Source organism: Cimex lectularius, unplaced genomic scaffold (assembly GCF_000648675.2).
Source record: "Cimex lectularius strain Harlan isolate CLEC.00 unplaced genomic scaffold, Clec_2.1 scaffold141, whole genome shotgun sequence".
NCBI lineage: Eukaryota > Metazoa > Arthropoda > Insecta > Hemiptera > Cimicidae > Cimex > Cimex lectularius.
In genome coordinates, this window is record NW_019392838.1 from 243248 (window position 1) to 270957 (window position 27710).

Here is a 27710-nt window from a genome sequence, read left to right on the forward strand (position 1 = left end):
GGGTATGTGTGTTCCCGGCTTTATTCTTCTTGAGCACCGGATCTACGAGTCGTATAAAATCTTTTACATTTTGTCCACATGAGGTAGATATAAACGTCGAATCTTGAGACGTGGTCAACCAATATATTCTTCTTTTTGAAGAACTATTGACACAAAATTTTTCCATATTTAAAAAGTAGGAATGGTAGGAATGTAAGTTGAGCCTCTATATGTCCAAATTGCCTAAGGATTTTCTCAATCAACTTTGGGCCAAATGTCTGAGAAAGAAAAATTCGTCGATTGCCGTGAAGGTTCTTGAAAAATAGTTTTCCTTTCTGTTCTGTAACCTTGCAGTATCTCTTCTTCATGTTCTTGTTGGTCAGACCAAATTTCGTGCTTTATCAAATTTACGAGTTGTAGTATATCTTCATTGTTTTTGAAAGTCTCAAAAACTGGATTCATGGATAGGGAGTCAGCTTCTCTATTTTCTTTTCATAGATGGTACATTAGTTAGAAGTTATACTGTCACAAAAAATGCACAAGATCCCCAAATTCTTCATCTGTTCTAGCTTTAACTTTCAGGTTTTCTAAAGGTTTATGGTCTGTAATCACAGTAAACTTTCTTCCTATTCTTTTTCCTTTATTCCTTTTTTTTTAATAAGCGATCGGGTGAAGTTGATTAGTATCTTTTGGTTGTTTTGACACAGCTCCAAATCCTTCACCGCTAGCATCAGTGAGGATATATACCGGTTTCTTAAAGTTATATATTCCTAAATACAGGAGTAGAGGGCGTCGGTGGCCGCAACGGTTTAGGCGTTGACGCGGCGCTCATCACTGTAAGGTAAAGGTCCAGGGTTCGAATCCAGTGGCCCTGCATTCGAACCCGACATACTTACAAATGGGCTTTTTTTTCAAAAACACAAAAATACTGGCACCCCGAGGGTTGATATGACCTCTGCTGTTGCGAACAAAGCTACATTTCTCTAATTTTAGTTTGTAGCCCTCTTCTTGGATAGCATGATGTAAAGAATCTATATGTTTTAAATGTCCTTCAAATGTTTTTGAAAAAAATAAAATAACATCTATATATAGCATATACAGAAATCTGTAAGTTTATATTTTCGTAATATATTTGCAAGCGCGCGCTGGAAAATAGCAGGAGATAATGTCAAACCAAATGGAAGACTTGTCCATTGCCAATGTCCTTCTTTTCTTACAAAAGCAGTTTTCGCTCGATCTTCTTTTTTTACAGTAATTGACTAAAAGCCGAATTTGTATCTAAAACCGTGTACCAGCCACAATTCCTAGCTTTGACCGTGATCTGCCCTATTCTTGGGAATGTTTGAGGTTCAGGGATCACCAATTTATTCAATCCACGAAAATCAATACAGAGACGAGAGCTTTTATTTTCTTCACGCTTATATGCGAGGGTGACTGGGGAACCAAAAGGGAAATATGAATTCTTTATTAAACCTGATTCTAATAGTTTTGATATCTGAGATTCTATTTCCTTACCGTCTGGAATAGATGTCCTGTAGGGTTTTTTTTAATGACAAGTCTATCTTTCGAAAGTTTGATTTCAGCTTCTGTATCTTTTACTTTTCCAACATCGTATTTACTTTTGAAATTTATATTTATTTATCAATTGTGTTATATTATTTCTCATCTCAGTATCAAAATAATCTAGATTTGTTGAATCGATTTCTCGCTTTTCATTTATGGAGTTAATAAAAGATTCGCTTTCTTTTGAAATCATAGATATTCTAATGTTTTTTTATCTTGAATCTAACTCAGTTCTTCATTTTCCCTTCTATCTTCTGAAAAATTCTTAAATTTTCATCTTGAATCAATTTGAACTGTATTGTATCCAATCCCAGAAGTAAGTCATAAGAAAAATTATTATATTCTATAACATATGGATCTTAAGTTTGTTCGATTTTATTTATTTCCATAGAAATTCTTGCTCGCCGGTAAGTAAAAATCTACACCACTAATTGTACGGAAAATGTTACGATTGTTTATTAGTTTTGTTTTCAATGAATCAACTATCTTATGATTTATTATGGTAATGTATGACTCACTATCATAAACTCCTTTCACGTTGTTTTTTTTTTTGTTTTGTTTATCAAGAACAACATTTATAGTAATCAATGATGGAAATTCAACCGCCGAATTTCTTACTTTTTTAATTATCCATTTCCGTATCAGTTGTGTTTTCGTTTTTTTCTATGAAATTCACACTTAATTTATTTCTCTCATAGTGTTGTTTATTTCTGCAAACATCTGATGAATGGTACCGCTCCGGTTTTTCCAATGCCGCACAAATTAAGCATGGTTTATTACTCCATTTATGTTTTAGTGGTCAATTGACGAAATTACTTCTTTCAATTAATTATTCTTTTTATGTAAGGTTTTGGTTGAGATAAAAAAAGTCTCGTGGATTGATAAAAATGTGATAGTGGTTTAGTACTTTTATTTTCATTAATTTTTTTAATATACGGTGAAATTGGTTTTTGATCATCTTGGTTTATTCTTTTCGTAAATGATTCATAATTCGTCGATTCGTTCATAACTTGTTCAGCACAGTTCCAACTTCTTTGTCTACTTTATTTTGTATATAAATGGGGAGACCGACTATGATGGGCTATTCTTGATATTTCTGTCATGTTTTTCTCACATTCTAATAGTAATCTTTCTTTACGCAATCCGTATTCTAATAGCGACCCACAGATATCTACATATTTATAATTATAAGCATAACGAACATTTGACCAACCTTTATCTGCATAGATTTTGAGAAATGAATTTGATCATATGTTCCATTTTTCTAAACCCAGCTTTTTTTTCAACCAATCTTTAGCACTATTTCCTAACAACAGTCGCATACATTGGATTTTCCTATTTTGATTAATAATTCCATATGGTGCACATTCCTTTTCAAATTCCTTAACCATGACTCCGCATCTGACTTCCACCACTAAATTTATCTAGAACAAACGCACTTTCTACTTCTGAAAAAGATTGTACCATTTGTTTAATTTCATTCTGGTGTTCCCCTTCGTGAATTGACTGTATAAACTCGTCTAAATAAAATTCTTTAAATACAAAGTTTTTATCATCATCTATTTATAATTTGCTATACCTGCTGGTAACCCTACCGGTGTGACGGTTCTGAATTGATTTTCTTTGGTCATACTTTTACAGGTATTTTTGACTGTCCCAACTCAAATGACTCTTTATGATGGCACTCGTGTTGATACATGACGGGTAAACCATACTTTGAATCCTCATTTACTAATTTAATAGATTTTACCTGTATTGGTAGATGCTCATATTCATCCTTATACTTTTTAAGGTGAACTATCACATATGGAAATTAAAATATATTTATAATGTCGCTGGATTTATAAAAGAACAAAATCAATGAATTCCTGAAAATGAATCGATTTTATAACTTCTTTATTTACACTTGTTCGCTAGTCGATATTATTAATTCTGTCTGATTGGGACGTCGTTGGCCGCAACGGTTAGGCGTTGGCACGGCGCTCATCACTGTAATGTAAAGGTCCCGGGTTCGAACCCAGCGGCCCTGAATTCGAACCCGACATACTTACAAATGGTTTTTTTTTTTTTTCAAAAACACCGGCACCCCAGCATATAACCTCTGCTGTTGCAAACCCACGTAAAAAAAAATCAAAACATTTCACAGAAATGTGTGGTGATTAGTGGCCGTTAATCGATAATTATTCAGAAATCGTGAGATGCGGTCTGGTGTGATGTAGGTTTCAGGAAAACATTTTCTTTATCGTGCCAACGTTTCAATCTTTATTGAGATCATCTTCAAGGCTCAAAGTGTTTGTCTTCTGTCGGATAATGTTCGTATTTCATATCTGTCATATTCATTCATCAGTATGACGCTGCCTCCACGATATCGATACATGGCCACTACAATCGCGCGTAGTCCAAGCGTAGCGATCACACACACACACGCACACACACACACTCACACACACACACACACACACACACACACACACACACACACACACACACACACAGATATATATATATGTGTGTGTGTGTGTGTATATGCGCGTGCGTTTGCCCCACGAAAGTATCCCTTCCGAGCTGAGATATTTATTCTATATATATATATATATATATATATATATATATATTACACACGCACACGCACTCACACACATCTGAGCTAAAACACTACCCTTCGAAAATGCATTCACCGCAANAGAGAGAGAGAGAGAGACAGACAGACAGACAGACAGACCTTGGGACTGCATGGGGAAAGTCTCTATGTTCAGCTTTATTTCCTATAGATGTATTAATCAAATGTTACAACTTTCATAATAACATGAAAAATAAAAGTTTAAATTTGGTCCAATATGACATATAGATTCTCTTTTTAGATGCTTCTTCGGCGTCAAGGGGGAAGGGTTTTACTTTAACACAATTGAAAGTTGGACAGTGTTTGAAAAAAAAAACTGTTTGTGTCTTTGGATGGATGGTCTTCGTCAGCCAAGTTTATACAGGAAAAAGTTGTCAGACTTAACAGAAAAACAACTTCCCTCGCTTTCGTTTCATCGACAACAAATTTACTTCTTAGTTCAAACTAGTTTTTTAATCCTAAATTTTTGTTTGAACTTTAAAAAAAATTAATAATCCTAGAGTGTGAGTTCAATTTGTAAAAACTTAAACACAACTATCCATGGGTTATTTGCACAGGTTTCAATATTATGTTTTAATAAACAGTAAAATAGGTCGTATCAATCAATCAATTACCAATTTTTGCAACTATTTTATCTGGATATTGCTTGGAAGAAAATTACTTTGGAATGTACACGTGTATGGTCTACGATCTTCTAGGCTCTTCTACTATTCTTTTTTTATATTTTAACAAGGGTAAATGAACCCTCGGGATGCGGGAGGTTTTGAAAGAAACCCATTTGTCTTCTACTATTAATAATGGTTTAGAGCATATTAGGTTTACTACAGTAGTGTACAGAATGTCTATCTATCTATCTATCTATCAATCTATCTATTTACACATCCCTACCTACCTGTACCTCTCACATAAACAAACACAATACTTACAGAAAGTATGCCGTATTTCTCTCTTACTGTTTCTCTATCTATCTATTTCTCTTTCTTTTTCTTTCACACACAAACTCTCTCTCACTCACTCTTTCTCTCTCTTACTATCTATCTATCCAGCTATCTAGTTGCTTGTTTGTACCTTTCACACAAACAAACAAGCACACGCACACAAAACAAAACAGAAAGTATGCCATATTTCTCTTTTACACGTTCTCTTTCTGTTACATACTATCTCTCTCTCTCTCTCTCTCTCTCTCTCTCAATCTCAATCTCAATCTTTCTCTCTCTTACTATCTATCTATCCAGCTATCTAGTTGCCTGCTTGTACCTCTCACACAAGCAAACACAATATGTACAGAAAGTATGCCGTATTTCTCTCTTATTTTCTCTCTATCTATTTCTCTTTCTTTCACACATACTCTCTCTCTCTCTCTCACTCACTCACTCTTTTTCTCTCTTACTATCTATCTATCCAGCTATCTAGTTGCCTGCTTGTACCTCTCACACAAACAAACAAGCACACGCACACAAAACAAAACTGAAAATATGTCATATTTCTCCTTTATCCACTCTCTCTCTCACACACTCTCTCTCTCTCTATCTATCTATCTATCTATCTATCTATATCTGTATCTCTCATACAAAGCAAAACAGAACTTACACCATATAACATACTTTCTCTCTCTCTCTCTCTCTCTCTCTCTATATATATATATATATATATATATATATATATATATTCTCTATATAAACAAAATATAAAGTAAGATTAAGTATGTTTTTGCTTTATTTCTTTAACAAGAAAGTATAATATTTTTTCGCGTTCTTTCTCCTTTTCTCTCAAAGCAGGAAAGATTGGTTAAGTTGACCAAATCGCATTCAATCAATCTCTCGTTGAATCTGCCAAGCTTTTTTTCCATGAATAGCTGATTTGTGCAATGCATTAAAAATTAACAACTTTGTGAAAATTGACGAATCAACAGCTATGTAGTCATTGAAATTTGGTCTATGCTTTAATATCTCTCCTGACAATTGCATCTATCGTATAATGAGTAAGCTTTTCCAAAGAATATATCTAGAAAAGGGGAAAGCTAGAACAGGCAGAAAATAATCGAATGGCTGCTAAACCGCCGTGATGCGCGCCTGGAGAACGGCGAAAATTGAGACGCTGAGAGAGGGTCGTTAAGGGCTACCCCCTCCCCGTGCATCCCTGTCTCGCCCTTTGTTGCGCACCTGCCCCTCCGGCATTTAAACCGAGGGTAAAGGACACAGCCCTTTACTGTCTTAGCTTTCCCTTTTTAGCACTAACCAAACCTGCTGAAATGAGGACTGATGTTATTATCCGCCCTCTCCCTTTCACTAATTCCTCTTTCGTTTTAATTCAAACGAAAAGTTCTGAAATTTTATGATCCCCATCTCCCTCGACTTTCCCTTTTGTGATTAATTTTTAAAAACACTTTCCTAAGTTTATCCGGTATGTTCTTCTCTGTCTATTCCAGGCTTTCTCACTCACTCTCTCTCTCTCTCTCTCTCTCTCTCTCTCTCTCTCTCTCTCTACACTTTTTTCCTTGCGGCTTGGCTTATGTGCACCTTACAACGACATAAGAAGATAAATGGTTAATAATAACCTAATAAAATGACAACCATCTGTAACATATTTTATTGATTAAAGCCGTTAAATAAATGTATAATAGAAAATATGAGAAAACCGTCGATTAAAATCAGAAAATGAAGAATATGCGGGAACGTACCTAAGAAAAACTAAAACTAGGTTCTTATGACAACTATCAATGATATACACTATTCACATCTATTAAACATTCCTATACTTAGACAATACGAAAGACTATAACATTCTTTGCAGCCTTACTGGAGCTAGATGGGGGAAGATCCCCAACCTAGTCTACTATTAAATCCATTATATTTCGTGGTCCGATTGACCAATCAACTTCTCTCAATTAATTAATCTTTATGTAAGGTATTGGTTAAAAAAAAAACCAGTGTGATTCGAACCCACGCCCTTCGGCTAAATACGCAGTTGCTCTACCACTTGAGCTATCGTGACTTCGATCCACTCGGACACCAACTCCCCATCTCAACTTTCAACCTTTAAATTTTCCTATTTTTTGCCATTTTTCAAATATCGTGTAATCAGGATTCGATTCTCGGCGACAAATGAAATGGCCACGGAGAGCAATTACTGAAGATATACTTCGTTTTTACTTATTAAATCCATTATATTCGTAGTCCGATTGACCAAATAACTTCTTTCAATTAATTAATCTTTTTATGTATGGTATGGGTTGAAATGAAAAAGTTAGTGTCACGAGCTGGATTCGAACCCACGACTTTCGGCTCACTACGCCGCTGCTCTAACCATTGAGCTGTCGTTACTTCGATCCACTCGGACACCAACTTCCCATCTTAACCTTCCTTTCGAATTTTCCTTCCTTTTTGCAATTTTTCAAATACTAGTATACTATTTTATAAAGTTACTATTAGTTCCGGTGTTGACTTCGGCTCATTATTTTAAGGTCAAGCCTCCAATACTACGTTAAATAAAATACAGATGTTTTGTAACAAGTGTTATAGGCGAATTCTACGCGCTCGTCCAAGCGCTATTTTATCCCTTTCCTTTGAATGCTAAGAACCTCCTCTGCGGATAAGAATAGATAAATTACCTATGTTTTTACTCCGACAGTCCCATTTTGCCTAAGGCACAGCTTTGGTTTAGGTAGTCTCAACAGAAAATTTCTATCTAAAAAAAAAAAATTTCTATAGTTTCGGCCGTTTTGTCTGTTCCTGAGAATATATTCAATACATTCCTACATGCTTTCTCCCTCGCTTCAGTTAGATTACGGCAAAGCTCTACAAATTCTGCATAAATTTATTTGTAAGACCATTCAGAATGTTATTCTCCAATAGTGAATGCAATGTTTTTTGAAGACGTGCATCGGATGTTCTCTGGATATCATCTTGTCTTTACTGTCGGATCGGTGCTTGGAGGAAATGTAAGCTGTGCTTTCTTTGACCCTTCCTTCAATTTTTCAAAAAGCTTGCCAGATTCGGTCTCTACATTCACTGCCGGACTATATGCCTTGGTTAGAGCCTTTGACCATTTTACGACGCTAGATGATACCAAATTTTACATTAGTGCAAAAGTCTCATCGCTCAATTAGAAAAGTTTCATCCGAACTCTGAATGTGATTACTTATTATCGGAATAATAGTCTTGACGTTTAGCTTTAAGTTACAAAACAAAGCGTACTTTTGCTGGAGTAGGGGGCATTGTGGCATAAAAAGTAACAAAAACATTTACTTTTTAACTAAACGATCATCAAAGGACGGGTATTTTATTGACATTAAATTTCTCAAATCTGACACCAAACGTTCCTTGAATAATATATTAGTAAAAGACTAGGGCATTTGGTACAACAATGGTTCATCAGGTGCACTCTATCGATGAGCCATATTTATACCCGGATATAAATATGGTTTTATGGTTTTCTACTGAGTATGGTAACAAAAACTTTTTAGCCTCAACACGCTTAACATCAAATCAGGGTATTTGTGAATCTTCCTAATTGCTCCACATGTGATGAGCCAGAAAGCACGAAACATATTGTCTTTTTCAGTCCTGAGTACGAGACAAAAAGAGAGAGCCTTTTAAACCGGATCTTCCAGCAGAGGGAAGTCATTAAACCTTTTAGTTAAGAGACCTTTTTGGCATTAGGCATTGGTGGTGTTTATAAATTCCTGTTTAAGTTCTTGCAAGGATATATAGATCGGTACTATTTAAACAATAATCGATGTACGGGAAGCCTGTAAGATGAGGAGTGGAGCGCACAGGGAGAATTTCGCCCCGTGTTGTGAGAAGGATGTGGACTTTTCCACAGCGCTGTTTTTATCCACAAACTCCCAATGTATCCGTAAGATAGGGCGAGGTTCGCAAATGTTAAAAAATAAGTCTAAAATGGGGTGCTCTGGGTCTCGTCCCGGGGGTGGCTTCGGTGGCTCACTTGGGTTGGGTGGGTTGTATCGCCGGCAACATGGGACAGCCGTATGCGTCAAAGAAAGCAAAAAAGATATATTAGTTGTTTACATTACATTTTTGTATTTAATTTCCATCATGCAAGACGAGAAAATCATGATGCTTATATGGTTTCTATGGTTTCTATAGACCATATTAGACAGACAAAAAGAAGCCAGTTTGAGGAATTTGTAAGTAAACAAAGAAAAAAAATATTGGACGTAATACGTATGAAAACAATTTGTTATGAGCAGTGTATTTTTGTATTGCCTTTTGGTTTATATTCAGGTGTGCTTTGTCACATCATAATCTACTCCTCTGTTTTGTTAATTTGGTCTTTTTACCGACAAATTTATCGCTGAGAACTATAAATCAGAGCTCTTTTGAGGAGGGGATTTTTATTTCCAAACGATTTTCCTACCGAATTCGACGCGCTCGAGCCGACTGGTAGGAAGTGAAGGAGCGGATCGATGATGTTGGGAGGGGACCCGACGCTGAATGATCACGGATGGTGGGTTCCACCCTTCGCCACCACGGACGTTTACCATTTCCAACCCCAGCCCTCGGCGGTTATTTCCATTTTAGTCGGGTTGCCATGTTCACCGAATTACGTACGAATCGAAGGTTCGGCGAAGATTGACGATTTTCCGGGGAAAATTTGTCTCACGAATCCCAGTTATCTCGAACAATTGTAGTAAGTAGTAACTTTTCGATTTTGTAACGTTCTTTTCTGTTCTAATTCGGCACATTCCTCGGTCCAAATTTATCCACATGAAGTTATTATTAATATTTTATTGGAAAACTTTGGGTCTTAACTTGAAATCGGATCTTATAAATTATGTATGGTAGCTTTCCTGTGGAAATTTCTTCTTAAAACGTTTACTTAAAAAGTGAGAACAAATTCTTTAAACAATTCGCTAAATAGATAAAAAACGGTAATCTTTGTTTGTTAGACATGTTGTAAAGAATTTTAATTTGTTCACTAGTTTTCTTTATTGCCACTCAGGTTCTTCTTTGCCCCATCACATATGGAATTTCTTAAAACATTTAGTTCAAAATTGATGAATAAAAGCAAAACATCCTTGAGATTGCTTTAATTTGTTGTCTTCAAACAGGCAAATTGTCAAATTCTAAACATTATTATTTTTTTCCTTTCTTGACTAAGAATAAGACTATAGATTCTTTCTGCTGTAAAAATGTATATTCTATTCCTCAGAACACCTATTAAAAATCAAAATGATTAATAATATAAAATGCTTTGGACTGAATAAGATTAAAACTGAAGACCATTAAAACTTGCCTGAATAATCAATATGTATTCATTTTTTTAGAAAGTACTTTTATTTTTCTTGTGTTAAACGTTATTACTATTTTATTTGTCGTGTGATACGATGTAAAGGGCAGTGATTATTTGAAAATTGGATATTTGATCACTTCTATATGTCTGTGTCCGTAGGTCTGGCTTTCTTCCTCACACTCTCTCTCATTCCCTCTCACCACCTCTCTCTTCTCTCTCTCTCTCTTTCTCTCTCTCTCTCTCTTTTTCTCTCTCTCTCACTCTCCCTCCTAACACACAATTTCTCTCTCTCTCTCTTTATTTATCTATCTTTAACTATCTATCTGGCTGTCTATTTATCAATTTATCTATCTATCTATTTATATTTATCTTTCTTATTATATTTCTTTCTTTTTCCCCTCTTTGAAAATATCCATTTCTTCTTAACTCAATTTCAATCTCTTTTTTCCGTTCCTCTCTCTCTCTTTTTCACTCTCTCTCCCCCTATCTCTTCTCTCTCTCACTCTCNCTCCCCCCTCTCTTCCTCCCCTCTCTCTTCTCTCTCTTTCTTTTTCTCTCTCTCTCTCTCTCTCCCTCCCTTCCTCCCTCCCTCTCCCTCTCCTTCTCTCTTTTGTTACATCCTTACATTGAATGGTCTTTAAAAATTGTTGTCTGTTTTCGTCCAACACGTTGTTTCTATTTTGCGTTGTCATCGAAGTCAGATAGGAAAAGGTAGACATTAATTTAAAAAAATAAATAAATAAAAACATTATATTTCAATTTTGTTCCATTTCATCGAGGAGTCGGCCAGGGAAGAAAAAGTTTAGTGTTTTTAAACATTATATTTCCCTTAGTTATTTTTTAATCGAGGAGTCTCAAGGAAAGAAAAAGAATGTTTAGTTTTTTAACATTATATTTCATTTTTGTCGTCGAGAAGACAGCCAAGGAAGAAGAAGGCGGTTTAGTTTTTTTAACATTATATTTCCATTTCTGTTCATTTTTCATCGAGAATTCGGCCAGGGAAGAAGAAATCTGTTAGGTGTTTTTTTTAACATTATAATCCACTTTTGTTTTATTCGTCGAGAAGTCGACTAGGGAAAAAGAAGACTTCGGTTTTTAAAACATAATATTTCCATTTTGTTAATTTTTCGATGAGGAGTCAGTTTATTTTTAAACGATATATTTCCCTTTTGTTACTTTTCATCGAGCCAATCGGCCATGGAAAAGTAAACTGTTTTTTTTTTTACATTATATTTATTTTTTGTTACTTCATCGAGGAATCAGCTTAGGAAGAAGGTTTTTAATTTGTTTATTTGACTAATGTAAGACATAAGTCTTTTATTACGCCTATATACTATAATCAATTTACAAGTTATTTTTCTTAACCTCTTTGTCATGACAGACACAACTCGATTTTACATCTTTTAGAATAACTAACAACTTCTTCCCAGATATTTTAATTAATAATTTTCGATTTTTTACTGCATTGTGTACATAATTATTTTTCATATCTTAGTTTATACCCATTGTTATCAAATTAGCCTTTTTTAATTATAATTTTTTTTTCATAATCGTGGTTCCACACATATTTCGTTAATGAAAGCTTAGTCGTGATGTTTTCTATTTGTATAAATAACACCTCTAACGTTATTAATAGTCACTTGTAACATATTGTGTGCTGATACAGGAAATGGTTTTATACTAAAGTCTAGTATTATATCAAAGATATGTTCAAAACATAAACTACAATTAATTAATCCTTTTATGTAAGGTTTTGGTTGAAATTAAAAATGCTAGTGCCACGAGCGGGATTCGAACCCACGACCTTCGGCTAAATACGCCCCTACTCTACCACTTGACATCGATCCACTCGGACACCAACTCCCCATACCAACCTACAACCTTTTGAATTTTCCCTCCTTTTTGCCATATTTCAAATGTCGTGTAATCAGGATTCGATTCTCGGCGACATATGAAATGGCCAAGGGGTGCTGTTAGTGAAGTTATACTTCGTTTTACTTATTAAATCCATTATATTTAGTGGTCTATTGACCAAATTGCTTCTTTCAATTAATTAATCTTATGTAAGGTGTTAGTTGAAATTCGAATCCAGCTAGCTTTTTCATTTCAACCAAAACCTTACATAAACAGATTAATTAATTGAAAGAAGCAATTTGGTCAATAGACTACTAAAAATAATGGATTTAATAAACTACAATTTATAACACTGTTTCCAAATTTACTCACATAAGTGTAATCGCCATATTGTTTATCACTTCAATTCATCATATGAGCTTCATTTACCTCACAGAACAACAACTTTTGGCTTTCACTATCCTCTATTGAATCCTTGCTAATTCTGCATCGTCTCCTCCATTTCTCCAGATGACGCACTGTACAACCTGTTCTTGCATTCATGTCTCCCATAATGACAGTTTTTTTAAAGTCAAATTTCTCTTTGTAGCAATCTATTCGCACAAATTGTCATAAAAATTATCATTGTGATACTCAGGGGATACATGCTCGCTTCATTATTCTGCGTATTAAATCCATCATATTTAGTGATCTATTGAACAAATTACTTCTTTCAATTAATTAATCTTTTTATGTAAGGTTTTGGTCGAAATGAAAAAGCTACTGTCACGAGCAGTGGCGTATTTAGCCGAAGGTCGTGGGATCGAATCCCGCTCGTGGCACTAGCTTTTTCATTTCTACCAAAACCTTACATAAAAAGATTAATTAATTGAAATTCTGTGTATTATTTATCACCAACCAAATCACTTGTGACATGTTACTTTGTATTATTTCAATCTCATCATTTAAATGTTGCTTATAGTACACATTGATTTCAATAATATATCTTAATTTTACTTTCATTTTTTCACCCTATTTATGTATTGCCCTGAAGTTATCAATATCGCCATTACAGTTCATAATGTACTTTTTATTGAGCCAAGTCTTAACTGCTATTTTCTTCTTTCCTTCTTTCGCTGCTGAAAGGGTTCCAGAAGAATTATATGAGACATTTTTAAACGATTTTCATAATATCTTAAGCAATATAGAATTTTTTAAATGATCTACGAACTGGCATGTAATTAAAGAAATAAAATTGATCGATTATAAACAAAATTGGGGGTTGTAAATATTCTTAATTGGTTGATTTTGTTGAAATGATTTTTCAAAACGATCCGAACTCTGCTTTTGATGCAATAAATATCGACAAACAAAAGCCCACTAACCACTAATTCACTAACTTCCCTCCCCTCGACAACCGACAATGTGCTAGGAGAGCAAAAAGGAACAAAACAGGCCGGCCCCCACGGCAAACTAATTGGCTAGCCGTGACTGCAGAAATGGGCCCCCGTTAAAAACTTGGTTGAGTTTATGATTGGGCCTTTATTCTGAAAAAAGCAGGACTTTCCCGTACCTAGTTCTAGTTTCGCTTTTTCAAGCAATACGTGAATATCTTCTAAAAAATAAGATAAATATGAAAATCTTGAGGTAAGATTTTTAATAATAAATGTTACACTGATTTTATCCAAATTGGTGTTATTCCATTGGGAATTGTTTAAAAGACAGTCGTGTTAATCAAAAACCAGCTCTCAGTTTTTGATTTGCATCGCGAAAAATTGGTAATGGGATATTTAACATTGAAAAAAAAAAATGATGGCACAGTAGCTCGGCGTATCATCTTTGGCTAAGGTTAGACAAATAACCTACTACTTCTTCAAAAGAAAAATCGAGGCAATTAAACTGATCTAAGGAACTAGGAAAAACACAATAAGCCAAAAGGTTGTAGTGCTTGTGGCATACGAAACCCCTGCTTCCTAGTTTTTCTTATCATCATCATCAACGGACAGTTATTGTGAGGTCAGAACGATGATGGATTTGTAGTTTAATCTTTTCACAGCGTTTTGCTCTGCCTAAGATCTTAAGGACAGACAAATAACCAACTACTTCTTTAAAAGAAGAATCGACTAAACTGATCTAAGGAACTAGGAAAAACACAGCCAAATGGTTGTAAAGCTTGCGGAATACCAAACCCCCGCTTCCTAGTTTTTCTTATAATAATCATCAACGGAAAGCTATTGTGAGATCAGAATGGTGATGATTATTGTTTGGTCTTTTCAGAGCGTTTTGCTCTGCTTATCATCATAGCTTAAGGTCAGAGAAATGACCTACTACTTTTTAGAAGAAGGTTCGAGTGAATTGAACTGAACTAAGGACCTACGACAAGTTCAATAAGCCAAAAAGCTGCATTGTAAAATACCAAACTTCCGCATCCTAGTAGCTGCAATCATCGTCATCATCAATGGACAGTTATTGTGAGGTCAGAAATAGAAGAATTCTATTTACTTTGGTATTAAGTATTTACTATGGTGCCAGACATAGACAGTCATCAACTCGGGAGTGTGACAGAGTTCACTAGTCACTGGCATCTGGGAAACACACCTAAACAAAATGGGGATATTCAACGAAGACCTCATTTGTAGGTTATGCCATGAGTAAGAAGAAACTACCTGTATCAACAGATGTGAAGCAATTGCGCATGGAAGACATAACTTAGCGTACCAAGAAGACCGGAGAAAAGAATTGCAGCGATGACTTAAAAGAAGGGTCTAGTCAATTAGACTGAACGTAACTAGGGAAAGTGCCAAAGCCCAAAAGGCTGCAGTTCTTGGAATATATCAAAATCCCGTTTCTTAATAACCTCTTATCATCATCATCATCGGTGAATCAGCTGGTTTTTCCCACTCCAAACTGTACTGACAATTTTTTGCTGTGCTCTCAAATTTTAATTGCGAGGAGTAGTAATGGACTTGGTACATTAGAGCGGTAATGGTACTTTCCGAGCGTTTTGGTCTATCGTCAGCCCCAATACTCTGGGATATAGAGTGGCCTTCTTTACCTAGGGAGTGCGCGGGAGACCGGGCTGATGTATTTCGGCTTAGCCCTTTGCGCGCGACATACGTTCTGATGCTTAATGCAGACCCGTCCACTCGGAATGGGCAAGCGAGGAGCGAGGTTGTCTTGGCCCTTCGTGGCTGAGCTGCCTCTACACCAATGCTGCGGCAATAACACCATTCTGTCGTATGTAAAGGTGCGTCAGCTCTCATCTTGAGAATCAAAACGTCCGATAAGGCCGAATAGGCTAGGTGCGGACGTTAAAGTCCTCATTGTCCTTTTTAGGACGACCGAGTATACGGGAAAGACTGTCAAACGCCATCTTCATCGGTGTATTTTAACCGAAATTATTAAAAACAGAATCTTATGGAAACAAGAAAAGCATCCGACAATATAACACAGATAGGCAGACCAAAATGATCAGAACCACTTTCACCCTTGTGCTTTTTCAAAACTTCCAGCATATTTTTCAACGTTTATCATCAGCTCTAGTGTGTCTACTAATGTTTTACTTCTTCATTATTGTAGATATTCGGCAAGCCCTAATTTTTTCCCCTAATTCGAAAAGTGCTCGGTTCTAAAAGGACCAATACTGAGCCCAACATTTTTCCTCTCGTCCTTTTTGTTAAAATGATTATTAAACATCATACCTTTATTACGAAGCGTACTATTTCCATTTGACACTTTGCATGTTGACTCATTTCATCAATTCATATTTTAATGTTTTCTTTTTTGTTTTAGGCTAGAAGAATGATGAACGGGATGGATACATTACCCCAACAAAATGGTTCAATACACACAAGTTCCACTACGTCCTCGAATAACTCTCACAACTCATCGTCACAGCCTGGCACCAATCAAGAAGAGAGTAAAACTAATTTAATAGTCAACTACCTCCCCCAGACAATGACACAAGAAGAAATCCGGTCTTTATTTTCTTCTATTGGTGACGTGGAGAGCTGCAAACTTATAAGAGACAAAGTTACAGGTATCTATCGAGTTCATTATACTATGCGTTTTTTTTTGAATTTTCCAATGATCTTCTTCACTCAGAAATTTTTTGTAAAATCTCTGGATTCATTCAAAATTTGGCTAGAGATTTTGACAGTCCAGTCATTTTTACATCGATCACTGGGCAGCGTCTTAATTTACTTGTAAACATTATTTAGTACAAGTTGCATAACAATAAATTCAAAATGTGACAAATTAAGGGCCAGATGCTTCATGAGATTTTTATCACCGGTTTTACAACCGCGCTAATTATCCTGGCTTCGCCCGACTGTCACTTGTAATTAATGATTAATAGATTAATCCAATTGCAATGTCTTTTTATGATATTTATTATTATCCATTTAAAATGATCCTACAGGCTTTGTACTCGCTAGACTCACTTAAACGATAATGACTTGTTGTAGGTCAAAGTTTGGGATATGGGTTTGTTAATTATCACAGGCCTGAAGACGCTGAAAAGGCAATCAACACGCTTAATGGGCTACGTCTTCAAAATAAAACAATTAAGGTAATTATGCCTATTTGTTTTTTAAATTTTTATTTTTTATACTTAAATTATAAAAATGTTTTTACTTATAATTCAACATGTGCAGATATGAATGATGAGACTCTTATTAAATCAGAATTAATTCGAAACGTTTAAGATCCCAAATAGGGAGCCCTTTCGTACATAGGTTGAAATAATATCCTTAATTTGATTGAATGTATTTATTAGCGTGAACGTTTGGTGTATGATTAAATTCACTAATTTCGTGGTCTGCTTGACCAATTAATTGTTAGGTGTATGTTTGATGGACATGTACATCAAAGTAATCTACGTTATTTAGTGTTATATTTGCAGTCTTCGTCACTGGTTTGATATCAAAAACTCTGATGACTACCGAATTGTGTAAATGTATATATTTGCGTGAGTGTTAAGTGTATGGATATGGTCTGTGTGGAATATCGAGTAGCCACAGACTTGTCGAACCAATTAGGTTAATTTAGGATAGTGAAAGAGAGATATTTTTACTCCGTGTGAATATATTTATTGGCGTGAACGTTGAAGTTTGTGCGTTTTTGTGCTGGAATATCGAATACGTACAAACACGCCAAAATAGTTTAGGTTATTTGGTTTTATAAATATTTGCAATGTGACAGGAGGAAGTGTATGGCGTGATATCAAAAACCCTGGTGACTACACAATAGTATGGACACTATGCGAGAGAATGCATTTATTGGCGTGAATGAAAGGACGGCGTCAAGGTCAAAATAGGGTAACGGTAGGGTTAGGCTGTGCATCATTTTAGGGTTACTGTAGTGGTAGGGTCAGCAGTATATCGAGATATATTTTAATTTGGATCCTTTCAGTCTTTTCTCATTGTTTAATCTAACGAAATTTCATTAATCGGTTCAGTGTTAAAACAAATTCGACCAACATTTAGTCGTTTTTTGTCTTAACTCACCTCACAAAAAAAAGGTTTTAAATTTAATAAAAGAAAGTCGGGACATAAAATAAATCCTTAGAGGTTTTGATAGTAAATTCAATATAAAAATTATAGATACTTTAAAGAAATGTATTCAATAAAGTATTAAATATTTTACTCCAATGTGACCATGTTCCATGTAATTCTGCAATTCTTTCCTCGGCAATCCTCAAGTGAACTAAAGTATTTTTCAACATAGAACTTTTAAGAGCCGGGAATAAGTAAAAATCTGAAGGGCAGTGTCGGGGTACATTCCCTTGCGATTAGTCAATGCCAGTCCGTTTTTGACCAATTACTAGCATGAATCCGATTTTGTGCAGTGTATACTAGGATTGACGGTTTGGTTGATAAGAAGAATAAGAATAAAGCACTCCATTCCAATACCACCAAATGCCCATTTTTTGGGAGGTAATCAGGCTATTGGAGTTGTGAACGGTGTGTCGCTGCTTTTTCCATGGATTCTCCTCTCTGAACATTGTCTTATAAGAACCACTTTTTATATATTTATCAATCTTTTAAAATAAAATATCGATTACATTGTGTTTTAACAGGAAAATCTCAGCTGAAGATCCAATAAATTGTTCTGTCTGTGAAAAATAATAAACCAATAAAAAAAAATAAAAAAAACAGCTATTCTCAGATGCATTGAAAGTCATATATTAAATCCCTATACGATGATTGTGGTTATTTGTGACCAAACTTGAATTTAGTCATAATCGATAACTGAAGGACGACCGACGATCGCTTTGCGTTACACAGACGGTACTTTCTAATAAAGTCTCGCCATAGACGTCACAAACTTTCCTAGGAGTCTGATCTATGGTTTTTCCCCTACGCGATTATAAAAACCATTAATGACAAAAACGCACTACTTTTCCTATCCTATAATAAATCCTATCTAACTGCTTCAGAATGAGGTGTGGTAACGCGTTCTCGGAAGTAAAACAGATGCCGGCGTTCCACAAGGGAGCATCCTTTAGATAATCTCTGCTGATCTCCTGCACACCCCAATATCACCATCACCTACACGGACGATACCGAAATTTTATCTCGAATCCTATCCAAGCAACCTTGACCATCTAAGAACACCTTGACCTTATCGAAGACTGGTGCAAAAAGTCGAGGATAAGACTGTTATCAACAAACAGATAACGACTTCCACTCAAGTCAAATACTACTTGGTGACATGGAATCCCTACACAAGTCTTAAACAACTTAAAAGAAGACTTGGACAACTAAGAGACTTCTGGGACATAAATCCGTCTTGACGATCAACACTAAACTAACCATATACAAGACTTTCCAGTGACCACTTTGAACTGCGGAGTGGAACTGTGTGGTTCAGCCAAGCCACCCAATATACAGCTCATCCAAACCCTCCGATCAAAAGTCCTCAGACAAATCGTCAAAGCTCCTTACTACATCACTAACCTTACTCTGAACTCAACATTACTTTTGTCAACCTATTGATCCGTTTCCGATTCCAAAAGTTTCACACTTCAATCCCTACACGTTCCCATGGCTTTGAGATCGTCGAAATTCCATTTTAAGTTAGCGAAACACTTTTATGAAAATATGATATCTCAAATGAGAAAGACTTAACGACTTTTCAAAAACACTTTATTTAAAATACTTTGAAGCTTGAAATTTTTTTAAAAATTATTATCAATTAAAATTTCATGCTATGGCGAGGTTCGAACTCTAGCGTGGCAAATAAGAGTCTTCCACGCGTCCCCCCCCCCAAGCAACGATGTCCATTATTCAATAAAAAAATATAATAAAACACATCATACTCAAAAATTGAGTGATTGATTATTGAGGTGTTGGATTATAGTTTTTAATAGGAAAATACACAATGTTCCTAAAAAAAAAAAAAGAGCAGCATATAAAAACGGTTGTGAATATTATATTTCATCATGCGCGCGTGCTTAATAAAAGCTTGATTATTTTTCTAACCGACTCTCGAATAACAAAGCTGTCAGCTGTTGTAATAGACAGGTCGCTTTTTACACAGGTGTAATGAAACTCTGCATAATGTACAAGTTGATCGATTCCACTGTGCTATCGGTTTTTGATAGCAAGATCATTATTTAATGTTCATGTGCGAGTTCGTAGTTAAATATACGATTGTTAATAATAAATGTTGGTCTCGTTCCCTGAAAATATTATCGGAAGGCGTTACACGAATGGAATTCGAGCGTGGGCGGTGTTCAACTTTTTAAAGGGAACCGATTAAGAAAAAATTGATTTTACTGCTGCCAACTCAATTAAAAGCCGAGGCTTTCTTTTACTAGGGCGTTTTGTAATTTAAATATTTTATTAATGAAGATTTTATTTAGCGCGGCTTTTCTTCCATTCGTAGAGTTTAAAAGAACAGGGAAGTATTATGTCGGTGTGAATTACTTTTTAACACAATTCTCATTGTACATTTGCTGCGAATGTATAAAATAAATGTTTTCAACATTCGAAAACAAAAGCAGGCCTAAATTGAAGAATAACATTTACCCACTTCCTCATCAACCTCCAGGACATCTGTACTGTATTACATAAGTAAACGTTTCATATAAACAGGGCTTAATGACAAAAAAAATTAATTGAACTATAAGCTTTTTTGAACAGAATAAAACTGGCCGCGTGGGATTCCGATCTTTAGAAGTGTTTCAAATATTTTTTGGAAAGTTGCGAATCACTCTGGTGCATTGATGGACAAGCAAATCGCCTTGAGCTGTTTGACAATTTTCGTCTTTTATGTATATTCTACCAACGTGTCCAAAACTACCGTTTTAAACTGAAACATCGTCTATCAAATCCCTTCTGCAAAAGCAATCTGTAGAGGTTTTATGGCGTAAATTGACCGGCAGCAGAAAGATATAACCTGAAAATCGCTTTTCGTTGAGTTGTATTTTTTCACCTTTCGTCCAAAACTGTTCAACATATTGAAACCATTCTTTTTACACTTTATAGAGCAATATTAAACAAACGGGCCGGAACGGTTTAGGCGTTGACACGGCGCTCATCGCTGTAAGGTAAAGGTCCCGGGTTCGAATCCAGCCGCCCTGCATTCGGGGCTTTTTTCAAAAACACCGGCACCCTGAGGGTTGATATGACCTCTGCTATTGCGAACCCTTCTAAAATAATAATATTAGACAGACAATCGTAATGAGCAGTATTTCAAAATTTGGATTTGAATTTATATAGGCTCAAATCCGCACATGCACCAACATACACACAAACATGTGCCGAGTCGACCTTATTGGCTTCTCATAGTCTCCCGGATTTCCATCTTTTGCTACTTACAGTAATAAATTACCCGCAGACTCGAGAATCATCCCGGGTGTTGAATATTTAACAAGAAAACCAGAAGCCAGAAGTTGAGAAATTAATTTTTTTGAGAAAAAATAAAGTGTAAAATGTTGTAACAAATTTAGGTGGTTGCCAAAACGGTAACGATTCACTATTTTCTAAAAAGCTAAAGGTGCGCCGTATACTAAGAAAAATAAAGCATAAAAAGATTGCTTATAATAGACCAAATAGATTTTGAAAAATGGTTCTGAAAAATGGCAACTTTCCTCTTTCCATTGAGTTGAATATTTTCACTTTTCGATATACTTTTCTCCAAAAACAACATATTGAACATTCTACAAATAGAAACCATTGTTTTTCCATTTTGTAGAGCTATAAGAAAGAAACACTATCCTAGCGAGCAATATTTAAAAAAAACGCCCAGAAATGCAGATTTTTTCTAAAAAAATGTGTAACATTTTTTCACAAATTTAGGCTGTTGCCAAAGCATTAACAATGGCTATTTTTTAAAGCCTCCAGCTACAGGTGCATCGTATACTAAGAAAACTAGTGGATAGAAAGATTGGTTGAATAAACCAAAATAGTTTTTGATGAAATAGTACCGAAAAAAAAACTTTTTGACCTCCCATTGAGTTGTATTTTATCTCCAAATCCCTTCAGCATATTGAAATTATTATTTTGTTTGCATTTTGAAGAGCAATAATAGGCAAATAGTCGTAGTGAGCAGTATTTGTGAAAAGAACACCCTGAAGCGTAGTTTTTTTATGTATATAAAACATAAGCACAGCTTTATTTTAGGCCAACTTTAAGTTGTTGTCAAAAATCAACAATTCAATACTTTTAAAAACCCCTTGCTTCGAATCCGTACCATCCTGAAGAAATAAAACAGAAAAAGATTGGTCGTAATTGACCAAATAGATTTTGAAAAAATGGTACCGAAATAAAAGCAGCTTTTTGGCCTCTCTTTGAGCAACTGAATGACTATAATTGTTGAATTTTGGAGTTGGGCTAAAAACACGAAGTTTCAGAAAAAGAAATGGTTATGAAAATTGAAATCCATCTAGTAGAAATGGAATTTAAACAAAATAGGAAACAAACCAGCTTTTTCATCTAACAATGGTCCATACCTTTAAATTAACGAAATTTGCATAAAATTTAATGTGTATTATGAATTTTCCCGGAGTTCTGATGCATAACCATTTTTTACTCGAAGGATATTAAAACAAAATACATGAGTTTTACTTCTAAAAATGTAACTGTATGTTTTATTTTGTTTACTTTGAGACAGTATTTTATTTTTAACAATATAACATGAAAAAGGTTGAAAACTTCTCATATTTTAATCAAATCTTAGTTTTTAAAATGTACTTTGATGCACTGATTGGGAGAAGCAGTAGGAAAGGCGACGTCAGGTTGTAAGCAGGGTGAAGCATGAATTCCTACCATTTAGGGGAAAGATCGCTACCACTTAATTCTAACTTTTTTTTATTCTAATTTTATAACTAGAAAAATCGTAGAGAAACAACAAATTAAACTTATAAAATTAATCGTTAAAATTAGAATTAGTTAAAAATGTTACCCCTTGTTGTTTTTAAGTCCCTTTATGTTTTTTCTTCTTTTTCTATAGGGAGTTGTTGAAGGTTACCAAAGAGAGATGTTGAAAGTATTTTAAAAAAAGTATAACAATTACTATAAAATTAATTATTCTTTTTATGTAAGGTCTTGGTTGAGATAAAAGATTCAGTGTCACGAGCTGGATTCGAACCGACGACCTTCGGCTAAATACGCCACTGCTCTACCACTTGACTATCGTGGCTCTTCGATCCTCTCGGGCACCAACTCTCCATCTCAACCTACAACCGTTCGAATTTTCCCTCTTTTTGCCATTTTCAAATGTCGCGTAATCAGGATTCGATTCTCAGTGATTGATGAAGTGGCCACGGGGAGCTGTTAGTGAAGTTATACTTCGTTTACTTATTAAATATTAATCCGTTTACGTTTCAGTGGTCAATTGGCCAAGTTACTTCTTTCAATTAATTATTCTTTTATGTAAGGTCTTGGTTGAGATATTTAGCCGAAGGTCGTGGGTCCGAATCCCGCTCGTGACACTGACTTTATTATCTGAACCAAGACCTTACATAAAAAGAATAAATAATTGAAAGAAGTAACTTGGTCAATTGACCACTTAAACGTAAATGGATTACTGTAAAATGTTTATGTTCGATATATTTAAGGTCCATCTTCTTTCCGTTCGGCAGCGTGGAATCTGCAGAAGATGGTTTCCAACTGTAGATGCCGCTTGCAGATTAGCAGGTGTGGCTCGTTTCTGCGTACTTCACGCTTTGGAGATAGGCCAGCCCTGATCGATTTTCTATTCAACGGTCCCATCTCAAGTCGGCTGTGTGATCCTTACACGGACCGTTCAATATCGGTTGGGAAATCTGGTCAATATTGACCGAATCAAACCAGCATTGATTAGAAAACAAACACAATGAAATTGATGTTTTTTTAATTGCTTCCTTATTTTGTTTTGAAGTCGTAGAAGGTGTGCAATGTTTGAAGTTGAAATTTTGAAGTAGATCTAATTTTCTTGTGTTTGAATTTGAAAGATGCTTAAATTTAAGCAGTATGAACGTACTTAGCGGTCTTGGTTGGAACCTTGATGGAAAAATCAATCCGTGGGCTAAATTTACTCCTTATATTGAACTTGGAGTAAAGCAATTAGTCATTCCGCCTTCATCACTTCTTCCTGTTCATTTTTTTACGTCTACCTTGCAAGATCGGGTTGATAAGCCATTGTAGAAAGCTTGTGTCGATTTTCCCGGCAAGGCAGGATTACGCAGGCGTCGAGTCTCTCGTGCTGCCCTTCTTTCTTTGCCCAGTTTTTAGCAGAATCTTCACGTACAATCCACAAACAACTCTCAATCGCATCGTCTGTCTGCGCAGCTTTTACAATAGTCCCGCCCCTTGATTTGTGCGTGACACGTCACAGGGGGAAGCTTTATCCCTGGCATCATCGCCCCCTTTCTATCTACGGATTGATGTTTATCGTTTACTCTAACACCTTCCATAAAACTATCATAAATTCTTTTGTACACAGATGTCTCCAAAACACATGAAGGAACCGGATCAGGCTTTCTTGTACAAGCCCAAGCATGCAGTCAAACTCAATGTCATCAATATTTGTGACTTAGAAAGCTGTTACAGTACCAAAAACTATTCATACGATCGGATAGCTAAGCAGCTATTAAAGCATTAGAAAGTAAACAAATCAAAACTATTCAGTGAATGACTCTAAAATCTACAAAACTTGGGGAAACAACCTGATAATATCTTGGGTACCAGGACAAAAGGGAATTTTGGGTAATGAAAAGGCAGACGCACTGGCCAAACGAGAATCTTCAATATCATGTATAGGCCCTGAACTTATTTTTTTAAATAACAAAACCAAACAAAGAATCCTCCATCACAGGATGAATTGAAAAAAGACAAAAAGAGACGTGGGTAAACTCTAGAGTTAGACACAGTAAGCGTATGCTAAAATAACCAAACTGGCAAACTCACTGCTACAGTTAGAGAGGGCTAAGCTCAGAGTAGTGCTAGGACAGCCAGTCATTGGCATCTGAGAAAACATCTACACGACATGAGCATATTCAATGTTTTGTAGGTTATTCAATGAGGAGGAAGAAACAGCCAGCCATATAATTTTCAAATGTGAAGCAGCCAGCCAATGGAGGCATAACCTGGGATACACATAAAACACAGGGAAAGGAGTTGTAGCAAGCAGTCAATAACCTATTACTTCTTAAAAGAAGGATCGAGTCAACGAAAAATACAAAAGGGAACGCTTGGGGAACAAAAACCCCCACTTTCTCTCCTCTCATCAACATAATCCTTAAACAATGAAATTTTTCAGATTTGAAGAAAATCTCAACTTGTTTATTTACTGTAAGATGGCAGCACTATTCAAACAAAACCCAAAAAACATGCCATCCACCTTGAAACAATTTAATTAATTGATTTGACAGAAAATAAAATAAATAAGCAAACTTTGCTTATAGGTATTAAAACAATTCCATTTTGGGATTTTTGGGTTACCTAACCATGACTGACTTCCTTTCACGGTACAATTTACAGGTTATGGTTTCTTTTTAACATCTTCATACACACATGCAGAATATTTTTCAGCCTTGGGCCAAGATTGCAGCTTACTTATTTCTTTAAAAGACCCTTTTCACATATTTCAGAACTAAGATATGGCCAGGAGTGAGAGGTAAAATAAAGGCTAAGAATAAGGGCAAGGATAAATCAGAAGTTTAAAACTGAAAATATATAATTGGTCTTGCCTCTCTGACCAGTTTGTCTGCTAGTCCATTCAAAATTCCTTTATGCCCTGGCACCCAACGGTTTGTCATGTTGTGATGTTTGCCCAGATTTTGGTGTTTTAATAATGAAAATTTTGTATATGACCTTTTTACAATTTAAGCTTTTAAAGCTTCTTGTCTGTCTAAGCGTATGAGGTATTTTTGTCAGCACCGCATTTAAGATTGTCTACAAGTCTTCGTGAGTTCGATAGTTCATACTTTAAACTTGCATAGATTAATTTTAGGACCAGTTTCTTCACCCATTTCGGAGGCACCTCTCTCATATAATTTGTATTTGATTTTCTACTAATTGCTATCCTTTCTAGTCTGTTACGATTTTATAGAATGTTTTGCAAAAGATGTTCCGGGGTCATATAATCTGTCCACATTTATAGGAATGATGTCTAATGTTATATGTTATTGTTGTATGCCCAAAATGTTTAGTCCTCATCCAATTTATTTTTTTCTGGAGTCTCAAAAGGCTTCCTACCTTCTCCTTGTATATAATTTTTCCAAGTGAATTGGTTTATCATTAAAAATAATACTCATGGATGTCTGCTTGTAATGAGATAAAGCTTGTCTATTTTTTTGTACTTTAATTATTAACCCTACACCATTTGCCTGTGCATCCATGATGCTAATTTCTTCAACTGTGGATATACTAAGATAAAATGAAGATTAACTTTTGTTGCAAATTATTTTTTAAGGCAAATAAATATCATAATTATTAATTCGTAATAAAATCTGCTAGTTGGTTGATATCATTCTTCCACAATTCAGTCCACAGTACCCATCAAGGAACTTGTTAGGATTTTTCGTTTCTTTAGTTTCATCCATTTTAAAGTTTCTTTCTTTCAAAATCTTGTGCAGAGGTTTTTGGATTGTTTGTGCCCAGTAATTACCATTTTCTTATCTTCACCTTTATTTATTATTTATTTAGCAGTGTATTCACTACCATCATCAACCAACCACAAATCAAATTTTTTATAACACCTTAGTGAAATGTATTCAACTTACGGAACGGAAGATTGGGTTTCTGTCAAATATCCCAATTCCTTTACATCCAAAATGGCCAATCAATAATTAGAAAAATCCTTGATGCTCCATTTTATAGGTCCAAATAAACTATCCCTACAGGCCTAAATATTCTCTATTTTTCTAGCCAGAAGAGACAGTGACAGTAAAAGTGATAGGGACACTAGTCCTAATTAGATGGAAATTGTCTCATTGAAGCACTGCCAATGTGTAGTTTCTCTACCCTTATTTTTAATTAGCAATTAAGGACATATCCTAGACACAAAATTTGGATGATTTGTTATTTTATTCTTATCATAAATAATGATGTTTTTCCTGTTTGAAATAAATAACGGAAGTTGTATTGAAATTACAATTTCATGCTTTTGGTACAATGTAAACTGTATAAGATTAAGATTTTTATCCAGTCATTCATGATTGAACCACCATTTAAATTTATCATTTTAATAATACTGTTTTTAACAAATTTATCATTTTTGTTTTTCTCTTTTTTTTTCAAGGTTTCTTTCGCTAGGCCTAGCAGTGAAGCAATCAAAGGTGCAAATCTATACGTAAGCGGGCTCCCTAAAAATATGGCACAACAAGATCTAGAAAACTTATTTAGTCCCTATGGTAGAATAATTACATCCCGCATCCTCTGCGACAATATCACAGGTAAATTAGCTTCCTATTTATTAGACTTGTATTTGCTCCAATTTTAAACATATAATAGCGAACTACACTCTGTCTGAAAAAAAAAGTTTGGAATATAAAGCAATGAGAGAAAAAGTCAATGGGTTTGTAACGCCACCCAATAAAAGTTTTTTTAGTATTTTTTAAAATTATTCATAGCTTAGATGCTATCAGGCAGGCACCATATCTAGGTTATTTATTATTTAAAAAAAAGACAGTTGTGGTTTTCTAAGGTAACCATCAGGAGGGGGGGAAAGCCTGCAAAATTTTATGAGGACATTTTACTTAAAAGCACGTCAAATTGATTTTTTTTTTTTAATTATATAGAGAACTATTATGTTTACGAAATAATAAAATAAAGTTTTGACCATATTAACATTTTCGAGGAAAATAAAAATAAAAGAATATTGTTTAACTGTTTTCTACTTTGATGCGCCAAGATGTTGACAGACCAACTTTTAAAAAAGCTATTCATGTTGAGTTCTATTAGCAACAACATTCCTTTTATACAACATAGTATACAAAGGAATAAATCTAATAACAAAATTTTGAAAAACC

General features: G+C 35.1%; 1 protein-coding gene across 16 annotated transcripts in view; it reads left to right on the top strand.

Moving 5' to 3' along the window:
- Window positions 1-27710, top strand: part of LOC106671612 (ELAV-like protein 3) — a 91615-nt gene that overhangs the window by 36903 nt on the left and 27002 nt on the right. For all 16 annotated transcript variants that reach the window (XM_024228605.1, XM_014402552.2, XM_024228607.1 and 13 more), the window contains 3 exons: window positions 16043-16289; window positions 16717-16820; window positions 26981-27134. In XM_024228605.1, coding sequence (XP_024084373.1) covers window positions 16043-16289; window positions 16717-16820; window positions 26981-27134 — 505 coding nt within the window. The remainder of the gene's footprint in view (window positions 1-16042; window positions 16290-16716; window positions 16821-26980; window positions 27135-27710) is intronic.